Raw genomic sequence first — 18,246 nt, 5'->3', positions numbered from 1 at the left:
TTGATTAATTAATTGTGTGTGTGTGTGTGTGTGTGTGTGTGACAGGTATGGATGTCAGAGTACAGTTTGCTAGCAACACTTCTCTCCTTCTAACATGTATGTTCTGGGGATCAAATTCAGTCCATCTGCCTTAGCAGTAAGCACCTTTACCCAGTGAGTCATAATATTGTAATTTTTATTGGGTTTTCCTTATCAAATTAAAATATGTAATTTTAATTTTTTTAAGAGCTTTAAAAAAAATCATTGGGCCCAAGTGTTGATTGATTTCTGTGGACTGTTCTCTAATGTATGTCAAGGTAATTATGATGGATTCCCCCTTCAATTTGTTAGCTTTATTGTTTTATCAGTAGATTATCTAGAGCCTTCGGTGTAGCTCATTGGTAGAATTAGTGTTAGTCTAGTAAGTGTGCAGCTTCAAGTTCAGTCTCTACCCCTGGAAAAGGTTTCTGTCATGGAACCATCGTCATGGTTTTGTATAGATCTTACTTGGAGGTGATACCTAATTCATTTACATGATTCTGGATTAACTTACTTTTCTTATTTACCTTTATTAATTAATTCATTTTATTTTATGCTGCGTTTGTGTCATTCATAAATGCATTTTTCATCTTTCCTTTTCAATGTTTATTTATCCAGCAAACATTTCTTTTGGCTACTAAAGCGATAGCCAGGCCAACCTAAGCCAGAACAGGTTTATTTCTAGGATATGAAATGATTTAGCCCGTGTTGCCTTTAAGGTCTGGGTGGAGGTTTGTGTGCAGGTATTCATTTTCAAGAATAATATCGGGGATCAAAACTGCTTCTCATGCACAATTGCACACCCAGGATGTAGTGACACAGAGAAGGAGGGGCCCACTGCAGACATGTCTTATGGAGTTTCTCCTGGTGCCTGGCTCTAGTGTCCCAGAATCTGTGGACAATTGTGGAATAGAGCAGTCTGTCCATGAGCTGAAAGGGAGGCATTTGTCTGTGGTTTTCCTTCACTCATCAGTTCAGGGTGGCCCCACAGTGTTTGCCATCACCGATCAGGTACAAGAGTATAGAGTGAGTGGAGATGCAGCAGTCTGCAGGCCTGTGTGATGCTGGCTGGACTAGGACGTGCTGCTGAGTTTGTTGCACCAGTGACAGCTTCCTCCATGTAAGAGCTGTGTTGTAAGGACCAGAAATGTGGGAGCTGTCCTCTGCAAGAGAAACACAGTAAGAAAATAGATAATAGTAATAAATATTATTGTTTTGGAAGTTTTTTTTTTTTAATTGATTTCTTTCTCTGTTTTAAAGTGGGTAGGCTGGCTTGGAACTCACCATGTATCCTTACAAACTTATAAACTCATGGCAGTCTTCATGTCTCAGCCTAACACATGACAGATTACAGGTGTGAGCCACTGTATCTGGAGAGATTTCCTTAAGCTTTGAAGTGAAATGCTAAAAGCATTTAAAATATTTATGGTCAGTATATAGTGAAAATAAAAATTGCAAATCTGTGTTAGAAATATTGACAAATAAAGATTAGCATCTCTAGAGAAACTTGAATATATTATTAAAACATTGGCGCCCGGATAGATAAATGATTGTAAGTGTGTCACATAAGCAAACAGTTCTTAGAAAAGAATATATAGTCTATGTTCCAGGAATGTCTTGCTGGGGCTGGAGATACATCTCAGCAGAAGGATGGCTGCCTAACACTTATAAAGCTTTCGTTGGGTCCTCAGAACTTCATACAGAAACAAAGACACACACACACACACACACACACACACACACACACACACACACACACACACACACACACACACACACACACACACACACACACAGCCTTCTTCTCTTTCTTGAGGGTTTCTATATAACAAACCATATTTACATAAGCCCTGTAAAAGAGCAAACAAGTAATTTGTTTCTCATTTTGGCAGTCAGACCTTCAGCCAGGGACTGGTTGGTAATTCTTCCATTTCTTCTGATATTACCCAAAGTCACTTGGTGGCATTTGCCTGCAGTTAAGTGAGTTAGGAAGGTCCAAGTTGGCTTGACTTATGTGCCTGTTGCTAGGCTGTACATGGTTAAAGTGTGAGTGAGGGTCTTACATGGGTCCTAGATCTTTTCACACGGTTTTGTAGCAGGTTACTTAGCTTACACAGCTGCTGAGTGCTGCAAGAAATGAGAAGTAGCAGCAGCATTGAAATGCAGCTTTTCACCCAAGCTAACAGGAATAAAGAAATTAGACGTTTAAAACAGTTAGAATGAAAGAAATCATCAGGGCACAGGGCAGCAGAACAGGCCTTCATATGCATGGATGCTGGCGTTGGGTGAGTTTGGAAAGCAATGTGTGTCAGAAACATTAAAACAAGTTTTCCCCTCAAACTATAACGGGGAAAACACTTACAAGGATATAATTTGTGAATAGTTTGTACTCCCTGTGAACTTCCAGAGCCACCCATCTGCAGCTGTTGGTTGCAGTAGTTGCAAATCCACCAATGTAGGAAATCTCATGATGACATTTGACTGTTTTCAGTAGACACATAATTGAACATTCTTACAGGATATACCACAACATTTCAGTATGTGAAGATGCTCTGCAACAAATGGTCAGAGTAGCTGCCAGACCTGGTGCCTCAGTTAGCCTTCCTCTGTGGCATAAATGTTCAGGCTCCTCTTTTAGATATCAAGTTTATCATATATTGTTACTAACTGTCATCATCCTGCTGTGCACTGGAATGCCAAGCTCCTTCTCCCAACTGCGGTTTAGTATTTGTGACATAGGACTCATTTGTGTGATATAATATTCCTATATGAAAGAAGTAGGTTACACAGTTGTATTTACAGTGTGATTAAAAACTAATTTAAACAAGTCTCATTAAAAACATACTGGAAGAAAATATGCCACACTTTAATGAGTTTTGTCTGTATGTAATTAAAGTATACTTTTCCCACTAAAGTTTTATTTGTTGAAGAAGAAATGGTGTTTTGTGACCCAGTGATTTGATTTCAGAATAATTTCATTATTAGCACTTGCAGTAAACTGGGAATAACCTAATCTCTTTGTCAAGGCCAATAAATCTGTACATGGTCCCACTCTGCATGTGCTGCTCCTTCTGGCCACAGGATCTTTGCACTAGCTCTTCTCTGCCTGGAATTTCTCCCACTTTGCTTGTGTGTTGCATTATGTTGTTCTCCACTACTAACATGTCAGTACTTTCAGGAGGCATTGTCTTCTCTCTGTCTGGGACTGACTCTCTCCATACCTTCCCAGCCTCTGTTATTTCTAGTTCAGTCTTCAGTGCCCTTATCAATGTGGTACAATAGTGTGTAAGACTTCCTGTATGTATTGTCCTCTGATTTGTTTCATGTCCTATGTTGTTTCCACTGTTATTTCTGCCTAAAATTATGTATTTATGTGTCCATTTTCTGTTACCTGTCAAGATGTATCTGGTAAGGCCATAGATCTCTTGCATCGAACCACTGTGGCTTTGCTGGGCCATGGGGTATATTAGGCAGGCAGCAAGTGCTTTTGGACACACAGGAGGGTTCAGGTCACACGCAAGGGGACAGTGCTTTGTGGGTATTTGTCGTATACTCAACCTCTTGTTCAAACAGACATTGGGTAGTCTGTCAAACTTGAAAGACTTTAGAGTAACTGGGTATTCAGAAGACCTCTAAAAAGAATTAAAAATACAAAACTAGGTACAATCATGGTAAGTTAAACACATTTCTTTTTATAATAGTGATTAGAAATGTGAAAATGAAATTCTGTTGTTCTTAGGTTAATTGGCTCACCAAACTCTTAGATGGCTCAAAATTGGACAAAATACAAAATGATATTCAGGACTCCACATAGCTATTTTCTCTGCCCCATGGCTCACAGATTTTTAGTTATTCAGTATTTCCCTCTGTGTTTCACTTGTTAGGCTCTGTTGCTGTCTTGTGGAGTTTTAGATTAGCTGTAGATCTTATCTAGTATAGTTTTCAGTTCAGATACTTGGCTTTTTTAATCTTTAGAAGTTTAACTTGGGTTTAAAAAATAAGCTCCCCTTTTATGCACGTGTGTGTTCATGCACATACGTGTGTGTGTGTGTGTGTGTGTGTGTGTGTGTGTGTGTGTGTGTGTGTATGTGGGCCTGCACAGGTGATTGTGCATGGCCACTCTCTGCCATAGTCCTATGAGACAGGATCTTGGACTGAACCTGGAGCTTGTAGTTTGCCTGGACTCACCAGCCAGGCGGCACTGCACTGATGAGCCTCCTGGGTTAGTTAATCCCCTTCAGTGCTGGGGCCAGAGACCCATGCAGCCACTCTCCTGGCTTGGATTCCAAACTCAGGTCTCATGCTGGCTTAGTGAGTGCTCTTGTCCTCTCAGGTAGCTCCTCCGTCCCTTGGGCCATTTTGTACAGTTTTCCTTTTCTGCTCATTATTCTCATCCTTCCCCTACTTTGTGGAACCCCTGGGTATGCTCCTCACAGCTGTTCCATGTCGCTGTCCTCAGTCCCATCAGCTGCATATTTCTGTTCCTTTTTCCCCCCTCATTGTTTCAGTCTGATTTTCTGTCTTCTGGGCAAGCCTGTTTTTTTTTTTTTTTTTTTTTTTGATCTCAGACGTTGTTTATGCTGCATTTTCCCTTTTCTGAAATATCCAGTGAGGATCCCTGGAGTTTGTTTCATTGGTTTTTGTTTTGTTTTGTTTTGTTTTAAACTTTCTGTTTTGTTTTGTGCATCTATTTGGAAGGCACAGTCCGTGTCTGTATTGTGTAATGATTGGATTGGGATGATTAACATATCCATCACTTCAAGTCCTTATCAGTTCTTTGTGGTGAGGACATTTTCCATCTCCCTTTAGCCACACTGAAGTCTGCAGTGTGACTGTAGTTACAGTCACCATGTTGCTTACGGTAGCAGCTATTGTTCCTGGCTGACTAAAACTCACTGCCTATTGACCAACTTCACCCTTTTCCTGGTTTCTGCTTTCCCCTGTCAATCAGTTTTAGTCTTTCAAGGACTGTATTTAAGATATAGTGAGGCAGGTCTCAACTAGTCTGCAGATTAGGTCTCACTTGGACCACCACTGAGGTCTGCTGAGGGTGTTGCTCACTACTGTGCATGTCAGGACACCTTTCTGCTTTGGCAGCTGGGCATATGAAAGACTGCTGGCCCTGTGTGGGCTCTGGGGATTATGTTGCTTAACTTCAGCTCGCTGTGGTTCCCAGGCCCCAGTAGTTTACTTACGTACATATGCGGAGCCCTGCTCAGTCACACACAGTGCTCTGGTAGTCTCCAGAATTCTCTCAGGGCCTGCCCTGTGTTCTGCCCACACTGTACTTGCTCTGTTTCTTGAACTCTGAACTCTGGCTCTTCAGACTCAGTGGCTCTAACACTCTGTTTGGCTTTGCAGCCACTGTACTGTGGCTTAAAAACTTTCTGTGAGCTGGGATGTTTGTTGGGTGCCCTTGTTTATTATTTTCTTCCAGAGATCACTGCCCTGGACTCTGTATTCAAGGTCTGAAAACACCTTCTTCATCCCTTTTTTGGCTAGAGTTTATTACTTAATGTGGGAGGGTGAATCTAGTGTCTTGTTTCAACATGGTTCATAGACTGGGGGAGCACTTGGAAGAGCATTTTGTATGATCCCAGTGTGTCCCCCCATTTATATGAATTTTAAATAAGTAGACATTTCAGGGAAAGGCATTAAATATGCAAATATACAGTCACCACTTGGTTTGGCCTGTGTAGCCTGCATATGTGGAGCCCAGTGGTAGGAGGGCATGAGTAACACATGAGGTGAGGACATGGGCATTACAGGAGGACTCTGAAGCCTACAGCCTGTGGTGGGCAAGGAGCTGAGCTGCTGCCTCTGTGACACCGTTGGCCAGGCCTTGCCTTCTCCACTGCCCCAGGTTGTCTCCTTGAGACATTGATTCTGAGCTCTGATTAATAAGAAAAGAAGAAATTCAGTGCAAGGGCTTTCGACATGCACAGGCTTGGAGTGGAGATGACTTGGAGGGCAGAGACTGTGACTCATTCTGGGAAGATGTCAAGAAACTTTTGTTACATTAAAAAAAAAGACAGTGGCTCCTAGCCACTTCTCCTTCCTGTTCCTCCTCTCTGACGACGGTTTGAATTTGCCACACATCTGCTGCTCTTTCAGTTAGTGAGCCTTAAGTGCTCTTTTTGGCAGAACGGCCTCAGGAAAGGCTTTAGTCTCACATTATCCAGGCTCCACAGTTGAAGAAGCAGTCTTGTACCAGAGTGTAGTCTTCTTTAATAGCTGTTGGTACTCTCTGCTCTCTTTTTGGCTAATGTCATTTGGGTTTCCAGCAACATCCCTGAGACTGTGGCCTGAATCTCAGGCTGGGCAATTGCAATTTGGGCTGTTAATCTGAGCAAGATGCCCATGTTAGGTGCTGGGGATATGGGTTGACATTCTCCCACTCTGCCTGCCTCTCATATTACAGGGTTGGGTAATGCTGTTCCTGTCTGCTCTCCCCATCACCAACCAAGTTCATGGACTTACGTATGTGACTTTACTTGAAAATATAGTCTTTGTAGATGTGATCAAGATTAAAACAAGCTCATACTGGATTAGACAGTCGTGAATCTCTTGTGATCCGTGCCCTTGTAAGAAGGACGTTTGGGCACAGAGACAAGATATCTGGGGAAACTTCCATGTGAATACACACACACACACACACACACACACACACACACATCACACTCACACACAGAGGAATTAGGTACATGTAAATTTTATAACTACATATCCAGAACAAGGCAAGGCATGGCTCTCCAGTGAGCCTAGAAAGATGTGCTGGCTAGGTTAACCTTTTCCATTTCTAGCCTCCAGAACAGTGCAGGGATATATCTGTTGTTTTAAGTCTGAGCTACTGCCTCTGATAGCTCAGATCCAGGGAGGACAGTCCTATCTCCTCTTCTCTATCCTCCACTTTACAGCAAGGCCCTTCTCTGAAGAGTTACACTGATAAAGCTCAGGTTCCTTTTGTTTCCTTAAAAGCTGGGCTGCTGAGCAAATTGTTCATACTGCTTTGCATGGATAGTGGTTTGCAACCAGAACAACACCTTGACAACCTGATTTTTTTCTCCTATTGGAACTATCATTTCTTTCAACTTAATAAAGTATAAAATTAACTAATGTTTAAGTCCTCATGACAGCCAGCAGCTAAAAGGTAAATAACTTGTGTATGAAAGGGGTAAGATTCCAAGTAACTTTAAATGTAGAGGAGAAGGAATGGTCAGAGTTTGAGCTATTTGTGTGTTTTTCCCTTTTCAAATCTCTGATATTGGAAAAGCAAAGCCAAACCTTTGAGCACATTTCAATGAGAGTAAACAGACAAAATATGGTAAAATCTTTACAAACTTAAATTGGAAGCAGGAGCAAAGAGAAAAATTAGTTTTCTCCAGCAAGCCCTCAATTGGTTATAACACCCTTGGCCATTCCTCTGGCACAAATAAGCAGGAATGCTCTGGGAGCCCAAACCAAATTGCTTAATATAATAAAAAAGTATGAGGGCACACACGGAGGTCCCACATCTATGAACTGGAAATTGAAAACTCAAAATGGGCAAGTTGGAAAATCCAAAAACAAAACATTATTAAAAAAAGAAGATGAAGAAGAAGAAGGGAAAGAAAATGTTTAATAATGAAACCCAACACTGTAGAGTTGGAAGTATTGGTGAAGAGAATGGAACCTAGTGTGTTGTAAACTCACTTTCAGTGCTGTGTCCAAGAAGAAGAGGTTTAGCATCATTGAAGATAAAACTCTCCTTTGAAAGCTTGTAAGCATATGCATGCCTTCCTTAGACACTGGCACTAGATTATGCTGGGTAACTTCTTTTTTTCCTTTTGGCCTACAAGGAGCTAGTTTTCTTCCAGTCCCTTTTCTCTGGGGCCAGCATTCTGTATGAAGGGTTTGGGAAAGATGTGATTCTCCTGCTTATTCAGAAAGTCAGGAATGGATTGGAGGTGACAAGAAGATGGGTTTGGTGGTTCCACAGTCTTGCCAGGAAAGGGAGGTAGCAGTGTTTCAAGAAACTGGCTTGCACAGTGCTGGGGTTCACAGCAGGGCTGTATTGAATAGAATTGAAAACTGAAAGCCCTACCTAAGAAGCATCAAAGAATGTCTATTTGAAAAGTACAGTGAGGGATATTATAATCAGGCAGTAACTTGAGAAGGATGAAGGATGCTATAACCAGGCAGTAACCTGAGAAGGAGGCACTGGTCTCCCTACAGTTTAGCACGTATAGGAGTTATTTCAAAAAGGGAAGAAAATAAACAAAACAAAACAAAATGAGTTTTGTTTGTAGAACATTTTGTTATCTCAGAACCATATTGGTCCAGAATGTATGGGAGTCAGCCTGATCTTTGCCAGCTCCTAACCTAGATGATAGCCCCCTGGGGTATCAGGTGTAAAAGAAACAAGTGGATATCTGTGGTGCCTACAGTAGCACATTTGGTGCATAGCAAAAACACATGTTGGCTTCCAGTCTTCCTCAGCATCACAAGTACCTATCGCTTTCCTCAGCTCTTCTCACCCTAAGCTTCTGCAGCTCATGGGCTTCCCTTCCCCATCTTCTCATTCCCTTACAACGCTGCCACTTATGCTGTGTACTCCCTTGATCCCCTCTTCTTTTTGTCCTCCTCTCTTGGTCTCCTCTCTGTTGCCCTCTCTTGGTCTCCTTTGCTGGCACTCTCTTTGTCTTCCTCTCTTGCTCTCACTCTGTCCCTCCCCTTGCCCTCTAATGGCCCATTCCAGTCTGCTGGCCATGTTCATTCTACTACTTTCTCTTCTCTGCTCTGGACTCTTCCAGATGCTTCTGGCTGAACTCTCCCTCCTATCTGCAATACAAACTTTCCCCTCAACTGTACTTTGAGATGGTCATGTCCTCAGTTTATACATATGGTGCTGAAATCCTCGGTTTATACATGGAGTGCTATTACTTTTTTTTCTTGGGGTGTCCTTTATTTAATATTACTAGGAAAATAATACCTAATTATTGTAAAAATTCCAATATATATAATTTAAGGTGAAAATGTCTTCTTTTTTCCCCTCTCTGACCCAATTCTGGCCCAACACATATATGCCATTAAGTGGTATTATTGTTTTGTAATCTACTTCTTCCTTGTATGATCACACTATTGACTATTTATTTATTTGAATTTTTGAGGTAGTGTGTTTCAATATATAGCCCTGGCTTCCTTCAAAATCATGGCCCTTCTTCCTTAGCCTCCCACACGATGAGTTTACAGGCCTGGTCTATGGTTTTGGGTTTGGAGACGATGAGGTGCTGAAGATTAAACCCAGGTCCTCAGGAATGCTATCAAGCATTTTTCTACTGAGCCATATCCCAGTCTTTGATAACTTTCTTTGGGAGTGTATAGAATACATGATTGTCTATTTGTAATAACTATATAGTATTCCATTGTATGGGGGATTTAATTACCTAATGGAGCCCCTAATGATAACTAACCCCTTATTAGGTATTATTTTAGTTATTTTTCTCTTTGCTATGACCAGGTACCTGACCATAAGCTATTTAAAGGAAGAAAGGTTTATTTTGGCTTCCAGCTTGAGAGGGTACAGTCCATCTTCCATCAGGGAAGGCATAACAACAGGAGAAGGAGACAGCCGAGCACCTTGCATCGGCAGTGAGAACGCAGAACATTAATAGGTAGTGAGACTGGGCAGTAAATTCTCAGAGCTCACCTACAGTGACTCACTTTCTCCAGTTAAAACTCTACGACCTTCCAAAAACAGTGCTGCCAGCTGAGGAGCGAGTGTCCATACACATGTGCCTACGTGGGACATTTCACATTCAACCCACAAAGCTATTATTAAATTTTTATCCTATACCATGTTCATGCAAGAGCCCATCAGATCCCCAGGGAACTGGAGTTATATGCAGTTGTGAGCCTGGGTGAGTGTAGGTTCTGGGAACTGAACTGGGTCCTCTGCAGAAGCAGCAAGCCGTCACTGCTGAACCAACTCTCCAGTCCCCACAACAGGTATTCCTATGGTTGCCCTTAGAAGTTAAAACAATAGAGTTGTATAGCAGTAAACTATTGATTTCTCCTATAGCAGTTGTGATTTTTTTTGCCAACCTGAACCCCTTTCCTTCTATTATTCTTTCCCAAATATCATGTTATTATGTTTATATCATAAAGCTTTATGACACGATTTCAGTATCTATGACTTGGTTAACTGTGGGGCAGATGTAACTACTTCAGGTCAAAATTCTACAGATTTTCTTTGTTTCACATTATGTAAAAAAGGTTTCTTAAACTGGGTGAGTCGGAGAACTTCTAATTAAGGGTCAGTGTTGACAGTGGTTTACTGTCCTTTAATTTCTAGCTAGTGAATTCATAAGTGGAATAAAGATTCTAAAAGATAACCCACATAGGTGAAGGGACAGGTGGGACTTACATTGCCCAGATGAGGAGCCAGAGGACAAGCTGAACCAAGTACATCAGATGTAAATCTTCTCACAGAAAGGCAGGGCTAGCTTCCTCAGGTGGAACCTAATACCTGAGAGTGTGCCTTCAACCCTCTGCCCTGATATAACAACTAAGTCTTGTTTAATGAACCTTAAAATACCCGGTGACCAGGTTACATGTTTGACTTTCACTAGACATACATAGTCTTCTTCAAAAATTAAATATATTATATCCCTATTTTCTTCCACTTTGAAACTTTGCTTTCTTGAGTTTTTATCAAAATGAGCCAGAGGCTAGTAGTTACCCATTGAATAATTTTGATTGGATTTGGTTAAACTATAATAACTCAACCTCTGTGTTTAATATTTCCAGAGATATCAGAGTAAGGCAAGACCCATACATGCATTTAAAAAGTGTTACACAACCAGAAATTGAAGCCAGGGCTGTTAGGTGGTCGTTGGAATGCCTGTGGAATGAAACACATTAACATTTTCAAATACAGGGATCTCCATATCTGTAATGGGCACTTTCTGGGCATCTAACTTGGTCTTTAAAAATGGACAGCTATTGATGTAACTTAGTGTCTGACCTAACTAACTGTACTTTGCTGTTTTGTTTGTTTGTTTGTTTTTTGAGACAGGGTTTCTCTGTGTAGCCCTGGCTGTCCTGAAACTAACTCTGTAGACCAGACTTGCCTCTGCTTAGCCTTGCTTTTCAATGGGAATTTTTCTTCTTTGTCCTTTTTCCTTTGGTCAGATTGGGCAGCTGTTGGCGATTTTAGTCTCACCTTCAAGGACTTGTCCCAGGTCTGCCTTGTCCCCCAGGCTTCTGCCTACCTTAAAAGGCCTTGTTCATCAGTTCCAGGAGTGACCTAGACACTTGAGTTGTCTTCCTACCTTGGCCTTGCTGGGCTGTTTCTACAGCCAGTCATTTGGGATGGTTACATTCAATTCTAGTGCCAGGCCTATTCCAAAAGAGGGCTGAGGATTTTTAGATAAATTTCTTTTTAAATAAAGGCTTTAAAAAAAGAGAGAGAGAATTTCTAAAAACTTACTAAAGTACAACAAGAGAAGCCCCATAATTATTTGTGTGGTTGGATTATAGCAGATGTAACCTAGATCTCTGGGTGTGTGGCACAGCCCGATGACAGTTTGTAAGAAAGCAAGTCCAAACATGTTCTGTTGGAAAATTCTTAGATCTCTGTCCAAAATGCATCAGCACTACACCATAAAGCTTGCCAGTCTCTCTGGGGTTCTATAGAACCAAGAGGATATTTGTCTGTACAGTGGGGACATGATGGCCTGGAAGCAGAAGTGTGAAAGACAGCCAGTTCTTTGAAGTAAGCATCACTTACACAAAGGCATGAAGATGATACATTTTTAAAATCTAATATTCTTTGTATGCTCTCTTGTCACTTACACCTTCAGAAATTACCAATGAGATGAGGGTTTTAAGTATCTTTCTACATGTATATTTGAGGTGCATGTAGCATATAAACATAACTAATTAATGCTTAAAGAAAATATAAGACTCTAACTTGGATAATGATCAATGCTTATATAATATTACCAAGTTTTTGTAGTTGTGTAGAATTTTATTATTTGAATGTGTAATAATTTATATTACCAACTCTCGTTGACTATTATTCAAGTATTTTTAGATCTTAGGCCATTAAAATGAAACTTTAATGAGTGCCATTGAATGAATTTCACTTTCTACCTATGTGACTGTGTTTGTAATATACATTCCTGACTCCAGTGTAGGTATATTTGTTTTCTTTTCATTTTTAACTTTTGAGACAGTCTGAAAAGTAGCCCTGGCTGCCCTGAAACTCTCTGGTCTTGAGCTTACAGAGATATGCCTTGCTCTGCCTCTTATGTGGTATTCAAAGATGTGCTCCACTGTACCCCAAAGTATATTTTAAGTTTTGGTGGTTTTTGCCAACTTGCTTTTCAGGGATATAATACCTATTTAAAATTTTCTGTTCTGTTCCTGGCAGTGGGTGGGGGAGTCCCTTTCTGTTTCATCCACATTTTTTTCTGCAGGTTGCACATCATAGGTTTTTTTTTTTTTAATCTTTGCCAATCAGATAGTTTTAAAAAGTTATCATGTTATTTAAAAGTTGCATTTTCTTTATGGGTAACTCTGAATATCTTCTTATCCACATGCATTTCCTTTTTGGTGGTCTATCTCTCTGTCTTTCTATGTATCTATGTACATTCCAATCATCCTTTGCTCATTTTCCTTGGGCTGTTAGTCTTTTTTTTTTATCAATTTGTTGTAACTATTTGCATTTTGAGGAATTTAAAACTGTTTATAGATTGAGGAAATTAGTGCTTTTCTATGACAAGACCTAATGTTTTTCATTTTTATATTTTGTTCTTTGACTTTTTATTCTGTGCAGCATACATTTTCTTTTTCATTTTAAGCATACATTTTATTATTTATTTTGTATGTGTTCATGTAGCATATGTATATGTTTACATGTGTGGGGAAGGTCCATGGATGCCAGAAAGAGATATTGGATCCCTTTCAAGTATGGGTGAGATATGGGTGTTGGGATCCAAATTCCAGTTTTCTGATAGATCAGAAAATGATCTGAACCACTGAGTTATCTCCAGACCTCTGGCATAGATTGCTTCAATCCTCTGGATTTTGACTTTTTCTTTTCTTTCTTTCCTTTTTTTAATGGGGTTTCTTGTAGCCCAGACTGATCTCACACTAGCCATGTAGATGAGGATGGCCTTGGACTTCTAGACTTCCAGTTTCTGGGATTATATCTTATACAGTGCTGGGGAGGAACCCAGGGCTTTGTGTATGCTAGACAAGTACTCTATAAACTGAGCTAGATCCCCAGCCTTTTATCATATTTTAGAAGACATATTTACTTATTTTTAGACTTGCCCATTTGTGAGTTTTGTTATAAATTAGTGTTGGGTATTCTGTTTAAATAAGTTAAAAAGTTTGGCTGGGAAGAAATATTTTGGGTTTGTATTTGTGGTATTTGAACTCTTTGCACCTGGACTTTTCCTGTTCGTTTCTCTTCTGCAGTGACAGTAAAGTACAACAACTGCTTTACAGCAGGTGGTTAACGGGAGGTCTTGATACCTGAGATGTAGTTAGGATAGTTCTAACTTAGACAACTCATGGTGACTACAGAAGACTAGGTCAGGGCTGGGCAAGTTGCTGGAAAGCAGGTTCTAGGGTAGCAAAGATCACTTGGTGAAACCTTCACAGCAAGCAGCAGTTAGCTGATTTCAGCATTTGGAAAGGTCCAGCTAAGCTTATGGGTGTCATCAAGGTCTTGAGTTGCCACTTTCTTCCTAGGCAGCTATTGATAGATTACTTCCTTGATGTTCTGAGTTTGTCAAGTGTTCAAGTGGTTCCTAACCTTGGCACTAAAATAGAAGCTGTTGGAATGTGGGTTCTGGCTGGATTGTCTAAGATGAGACCCCAGCCACAACATTTAGAACTCAGTCTGGGGTGGAGTCTCATGTAGCTAGGGTTGAGCATTAATTCAATGAGTTTGCAATCCACTGTCCCAGTGCCTCCAGATATGTACCCATTCACCCTGGGGAACCTTGATAATACAGCTTCAGGGGCCTGATGCTGAGCTGCAGACTCTACATGTCCTGTGCTCAGGTGAGCTGCAGACTCTACATGTCCCGTGCTCAGGTGATGGTAATGCTGCTGGTCCCCAGAACACTCATGGGTGGCTTGAGCTTGTCAGTCACGAGTGTAAACACTAGCCTATGCCTGAGAAGTCTTGTTTTCTGGCTGATTTTGCTTTGTGAACTTAAAAAAAAAAGAAAAGAAAAAGAAATAGCTCAAGTCCAGTGACCCAATTTCCAGTTTTAGCTCTGCCCTTAATTAATTGAAAAACAGGTTTCTTAAAAGTGCTTTATTCCTTCATCCTCTCGTCTCTAAAAGAGGTTTCAACCGGCTGAGATGTGTAGTTTCCTTATTCTCTTATGCTCTCTTGATCCAGGATTTTTTTTTCAGGCTACGTAGATGGGGATTTTTCTGTGGAAAGGTAGTCTGGATTCTACAGTTAGAACACTGGCTTCCCTGAGAAACTGGTTCTGAGTTCATTGTAATTTACTGGAAGAAATAAAACTAGCAGATGTTTGACAATAGTTGATATAATACTTCAAATTAAGTTGTAAGCCATGGTAAATATACGAAGTAGGTGGGGAAGAGTAGTGTCTGCAACAGAAAATGTCACTTCAAAGGGGGAGATTTGAGTCAGGCATTGTATATTGCTCTAGATAGACTGCACAGCTTCAGGGCCCTAATTCTCAGGCATTTACATTGGCCTGTCTTTATAGGGCATTCTTCAACAGTTGTTGGCATCACCCCCAGGGTCTACTTAATTATATAATGGCTGCTGGATGGCTACTGTTTGGATTTATTACCCCCCCCCCCAAGAGTTCCCTTATCCCAATGATTTAGAAGAAAATTGACTACTATTCCAAAAGCAGAGTAGTAAAGATGACCTAGTCATTCCATGCATCTGCTATTTGAGCAAATATTAAATTTGGTAGCTTACCTAAACTTATGTTGTTCAAATAAGGTGATTCTGATGGTATAGGTTGGATGACATATAGATGGAATTTAAAACAATTCCAACAGTTATTCTAATGTTTAATATTAATCATATAACTAAAAGTAATAATTTTAGATATTTGGTAGTTGAGTTTCCAGTCAGGTATGATATTCAGCATACTTAGTAACCTACGACATGGCATTAGCTAACCAGAATAAATTGGGTCCAGCCATTCAGAGTTGAATCATAAGCAGCAGGCTTCCAAGTGAGTGCTGGCAGGCTCTCAGCTCAGCGTACTCTAAGATATGTTTAAGGTGCCACCAAATCTATCTTTCTGTAATGTTTTTAAAACTTTAAGTTTATTTTGGGGTACTAGGGATCGCACATAGGCCTGTGTGTGCTAGACAAATGGTTTAACACTGTGCTATATCCCTGCTTCATAAGTCTCTTTAAAATTATGGTGATTGCATTTTCCCCCTAGAAGTACCACAATAAAGTACTCGACAACAGATGAAACTGGGAGAGAACCATGCACTTGCTCCCTGTTCTGACAGTTAGGGACTGGAAATCAAGGTGTTTGGTACTGCTGCCTCTACAGGTGTTACAAAGAGTAACCTATCACCTCTATGGCTTTTGCAGTTAATGGCAGTCCTTGACATTCCTTGGCTTGTAGTTGCACCACTCTATGCTCCATTTTTGTGTGGCTTTTTCAGAACTACGTATGTCTGTTTCTGTCTCCAAATGTCCGTCTTCTTTTCTTTTTCTTTTCCTTTTTCTTTCCTCTCTTTCTTTCTTTCTTTCTTTCTTTCTTTCTTTCTTTCTTTCCTTCCCTCCCTCCCTCCCTCCCTCCCTCCCTCCCTTCCTTCCTTTTTTTTTTTTTTGAGACAAGGTTTACCTTTGTAGCCCTGGCTGTCCAGGAACTGGCTCTGTAGACCAGGCTGGCTTCAAACTCCAGAGATCCACCTGCCACTGCCTCCACCTGGTAATGTCCCTCTTCTTACAAAAAAAAAAAATCACCAACTGTTTCTTCCTTAATTATTATTACTTAGATTCTGTTGACATGTGACTGCTGCTGACACTATGGTAGGATTAATATTTCTTAGCATGCAAACATGTCTGTGCATGGAGATATTATATTCTTCCATATAAGTTTATGGAATTCAAGCAAGTTTTGCCTTAAAATGGAACTGATTATAGTTAGATGAACCCTATACATGGGGCTGTATGTAACAGCAAGCACAAGAAAGCAGGAAAGAAAACAATTAGTGGGCCAGGAGAGATGGCTCAGTGGTTATGAGTACTTGCTGCTCAATCATGGGGACTGGGGATGGATCTCAACCTACATCAGGCAGCTCACAAACATGAGTAACTCCAGCTCCAAAGAACCCAGATGGCTGCTCTGGCCTCCATGGCTCTGTGTGTGTGTGTGTGTGTGTGTGTGTGTGTGTGTGTCTGTGTGTGTGTGTGTGTGTGTGTGTGTGTGTGTGTGTCTGTGTGTGTGTGTGTCTGTGTGTGTGTGTGTGTGTCTGTGTGTGTGTGTCTGTGTGTCTGTGTGTGTGTCTGTGTGTGTGTGTGTGTGTCTGTGTGTGTGTGTGTGTGTGTGTCTGTGTGTGTGTGTGTCTGTGAGTCTCTATGTGTGTTTATTCCCAGTCTTGCACACACAGAAATAAAATGCTCTCAAAAGAAGAAACAAACCAATGGGGGTGGGGGTTGAGAGATATCTTGTATCCATATGTGAAAGAGATGTGGTTGTTTTCAGCTCTCTGAAGAGCAGTTCTGTGGAAAAGGACTTTGACTCCTGAAGACAGAACTAGAACCACTGAGTGAAGGGGAACAGTGCAGTGTAAGACAAAAACTTTCTCAAGTTCTAGTGCACAGAATGTTGGGAACCGCCATAAGGAAGTGGAAAATGAAGGTTCCTCAGAGAGCTGGAGCAGGTACTGTACTATTACCTCTCTATGACATCTCTTCCATTGAAGAGACAACAGAAGGCCCTGCTTGATTCCAGCCTTGTGGCTGAACCCTAAGATCTCCCAGTGAACTTTCTTCTTCATGACAAGGTGCTTCTTTGTGTGAGGTTAAGTGATTTTTCTCAGAGTTCACCATCCTGAAGCTTTGCTGTCTGACCTTGGTGTTGTGAGCTCATAGAAGGAAAGAAAATAAGAGAAGCATTAATGAACAGGAAGCCAGGGAATCAAGCTTTGCATTTATCATGTGATACATAGTGTACACTTCTTGTCCATGTCATCTCATTTAATGTAGCTACTTTCTCCTTGCATGGCTTAGAACTTAAGTAAAATGGTAGTTCTCCAAGTGATGAAATCTTAAATTAATTGGCATTTTTAATGTATTCTTTGTTGTTGGAACACAGGACTGTTCTGATGGCTACATGTGCAAAACACAGTTTCAAATAAAAAATGGGACAACAACCTCACATAGGGGAACACCTGCCAGTGTACACACATGTCTTCCAACAGAGGTAAGTAGTTTAGTGTGCCATGGTCTCCTTTCGAGTCTTCATGAAATATCAATTAAAAACTTTCCGTCTGTTTTATGTATATTAAAAAAATGAATAACCCTTGGATCCCAGGACTATTGGTGGTAGAGGTGAGAACTTCTTTCCTGAGGGGTTATTTTCTTTATAGCAATGAAAACAGGAATTGTGGTACCCACCGTGAGTCCTTTCAGTTCTTGTGACCCATCATACTTTTCCTTGGTCCCGAAGACACACAATACCCTCTCTTGTCTTGATTTTTACCTGATGATAGTGCAGCCTGTACAGACCTGTCTCTGAGTCTGTCCAGTAGACCTTTGATGATTTTTCTTGCCATTTGGAACTTTGTAGAACCTGGGGTTCATTCTTTAGGATATTTTGATTGACTTCAGAAATTTACAAAATTAAATGTTATTAAAGTGCTAAGTTCTTTCTGGATATATTCAGTTTCCTTTTTAAACAAAATGCAAACCAACTTAATATGTTACTTTCTTTCTCTGCCTCCTGAGTGGTGGAATTAAAGGTGTGAGCCACTACCACCTGGCAATAGGTTTCTTATCCCTAAGAAAAGTTGTAGATGTCTGTTCTGAAAAATGAACAATAGGGAAATATATAAAAGTGAAAGAATTCTCTATATACATTTAGGTAGTTAACTCCTATGAATATTTTGGAAAATACTATCTATTTTCCTTAGGTTTCTCCTATACATGTGTTTGCTACCAAGGAAGAATATCATGGGCATCTCCATGTCAGTAAATGCAGGATCCATTGT

At 40.5% G+C, this 18,246-nt stretch overlaps 1 protein-coding gene across 8 annotated transcripts in view; it reads left to right on the top strand.

Annotated features, from left to right (window-relative positions):
• The window catches only part of Atg10 (autophagy related 10), a 280,774-nt gene that overhangs the window by 66,578 nt on the left and 195,950 nt on the right, over positions 1–18,246 (top strand). For 7 of the 8 annotated variants that reach the window (XM_027401757.2, XM_027401758.2, XM_027401759.2 and 4 more), the window contains exon 3: positions 17,352–17,459. The exons of the other annotated variant lie outside the window; for it this stretch is intronic. In XM_027401757.2, coding sequence (XP_027257558.1) covers positions 17,352–17,459 — 108 coding nt within the window. The remainder of the gene's footprint in view (positions 1–17,351; positions 17,460–18,246) is intronic. 8 annotated transcript variants of the gene reach the window in all.

This window comes from Cricetulus griseus, chromosome 2 (genome assembly GCF_003668045.3).
Source record: "Cricetulus griseus strain 17A/GY chromosome 2, alternate assembly CriGri-PICRH-1.0, whole genome shotgun sequence".
Taxonomy (NCBI): domain Eukaryota; kingdom Metazoa; phylum Chordata; class Mammalia; order Rodentia; family Cricetidae; genus Cricetulus; species Cricetulus griseus.
The sequence above is the reverse complement of the archived record's forward strand: the minus strand, read 5'-3'. Positions and strand labels throughout refer to the sequence as shown.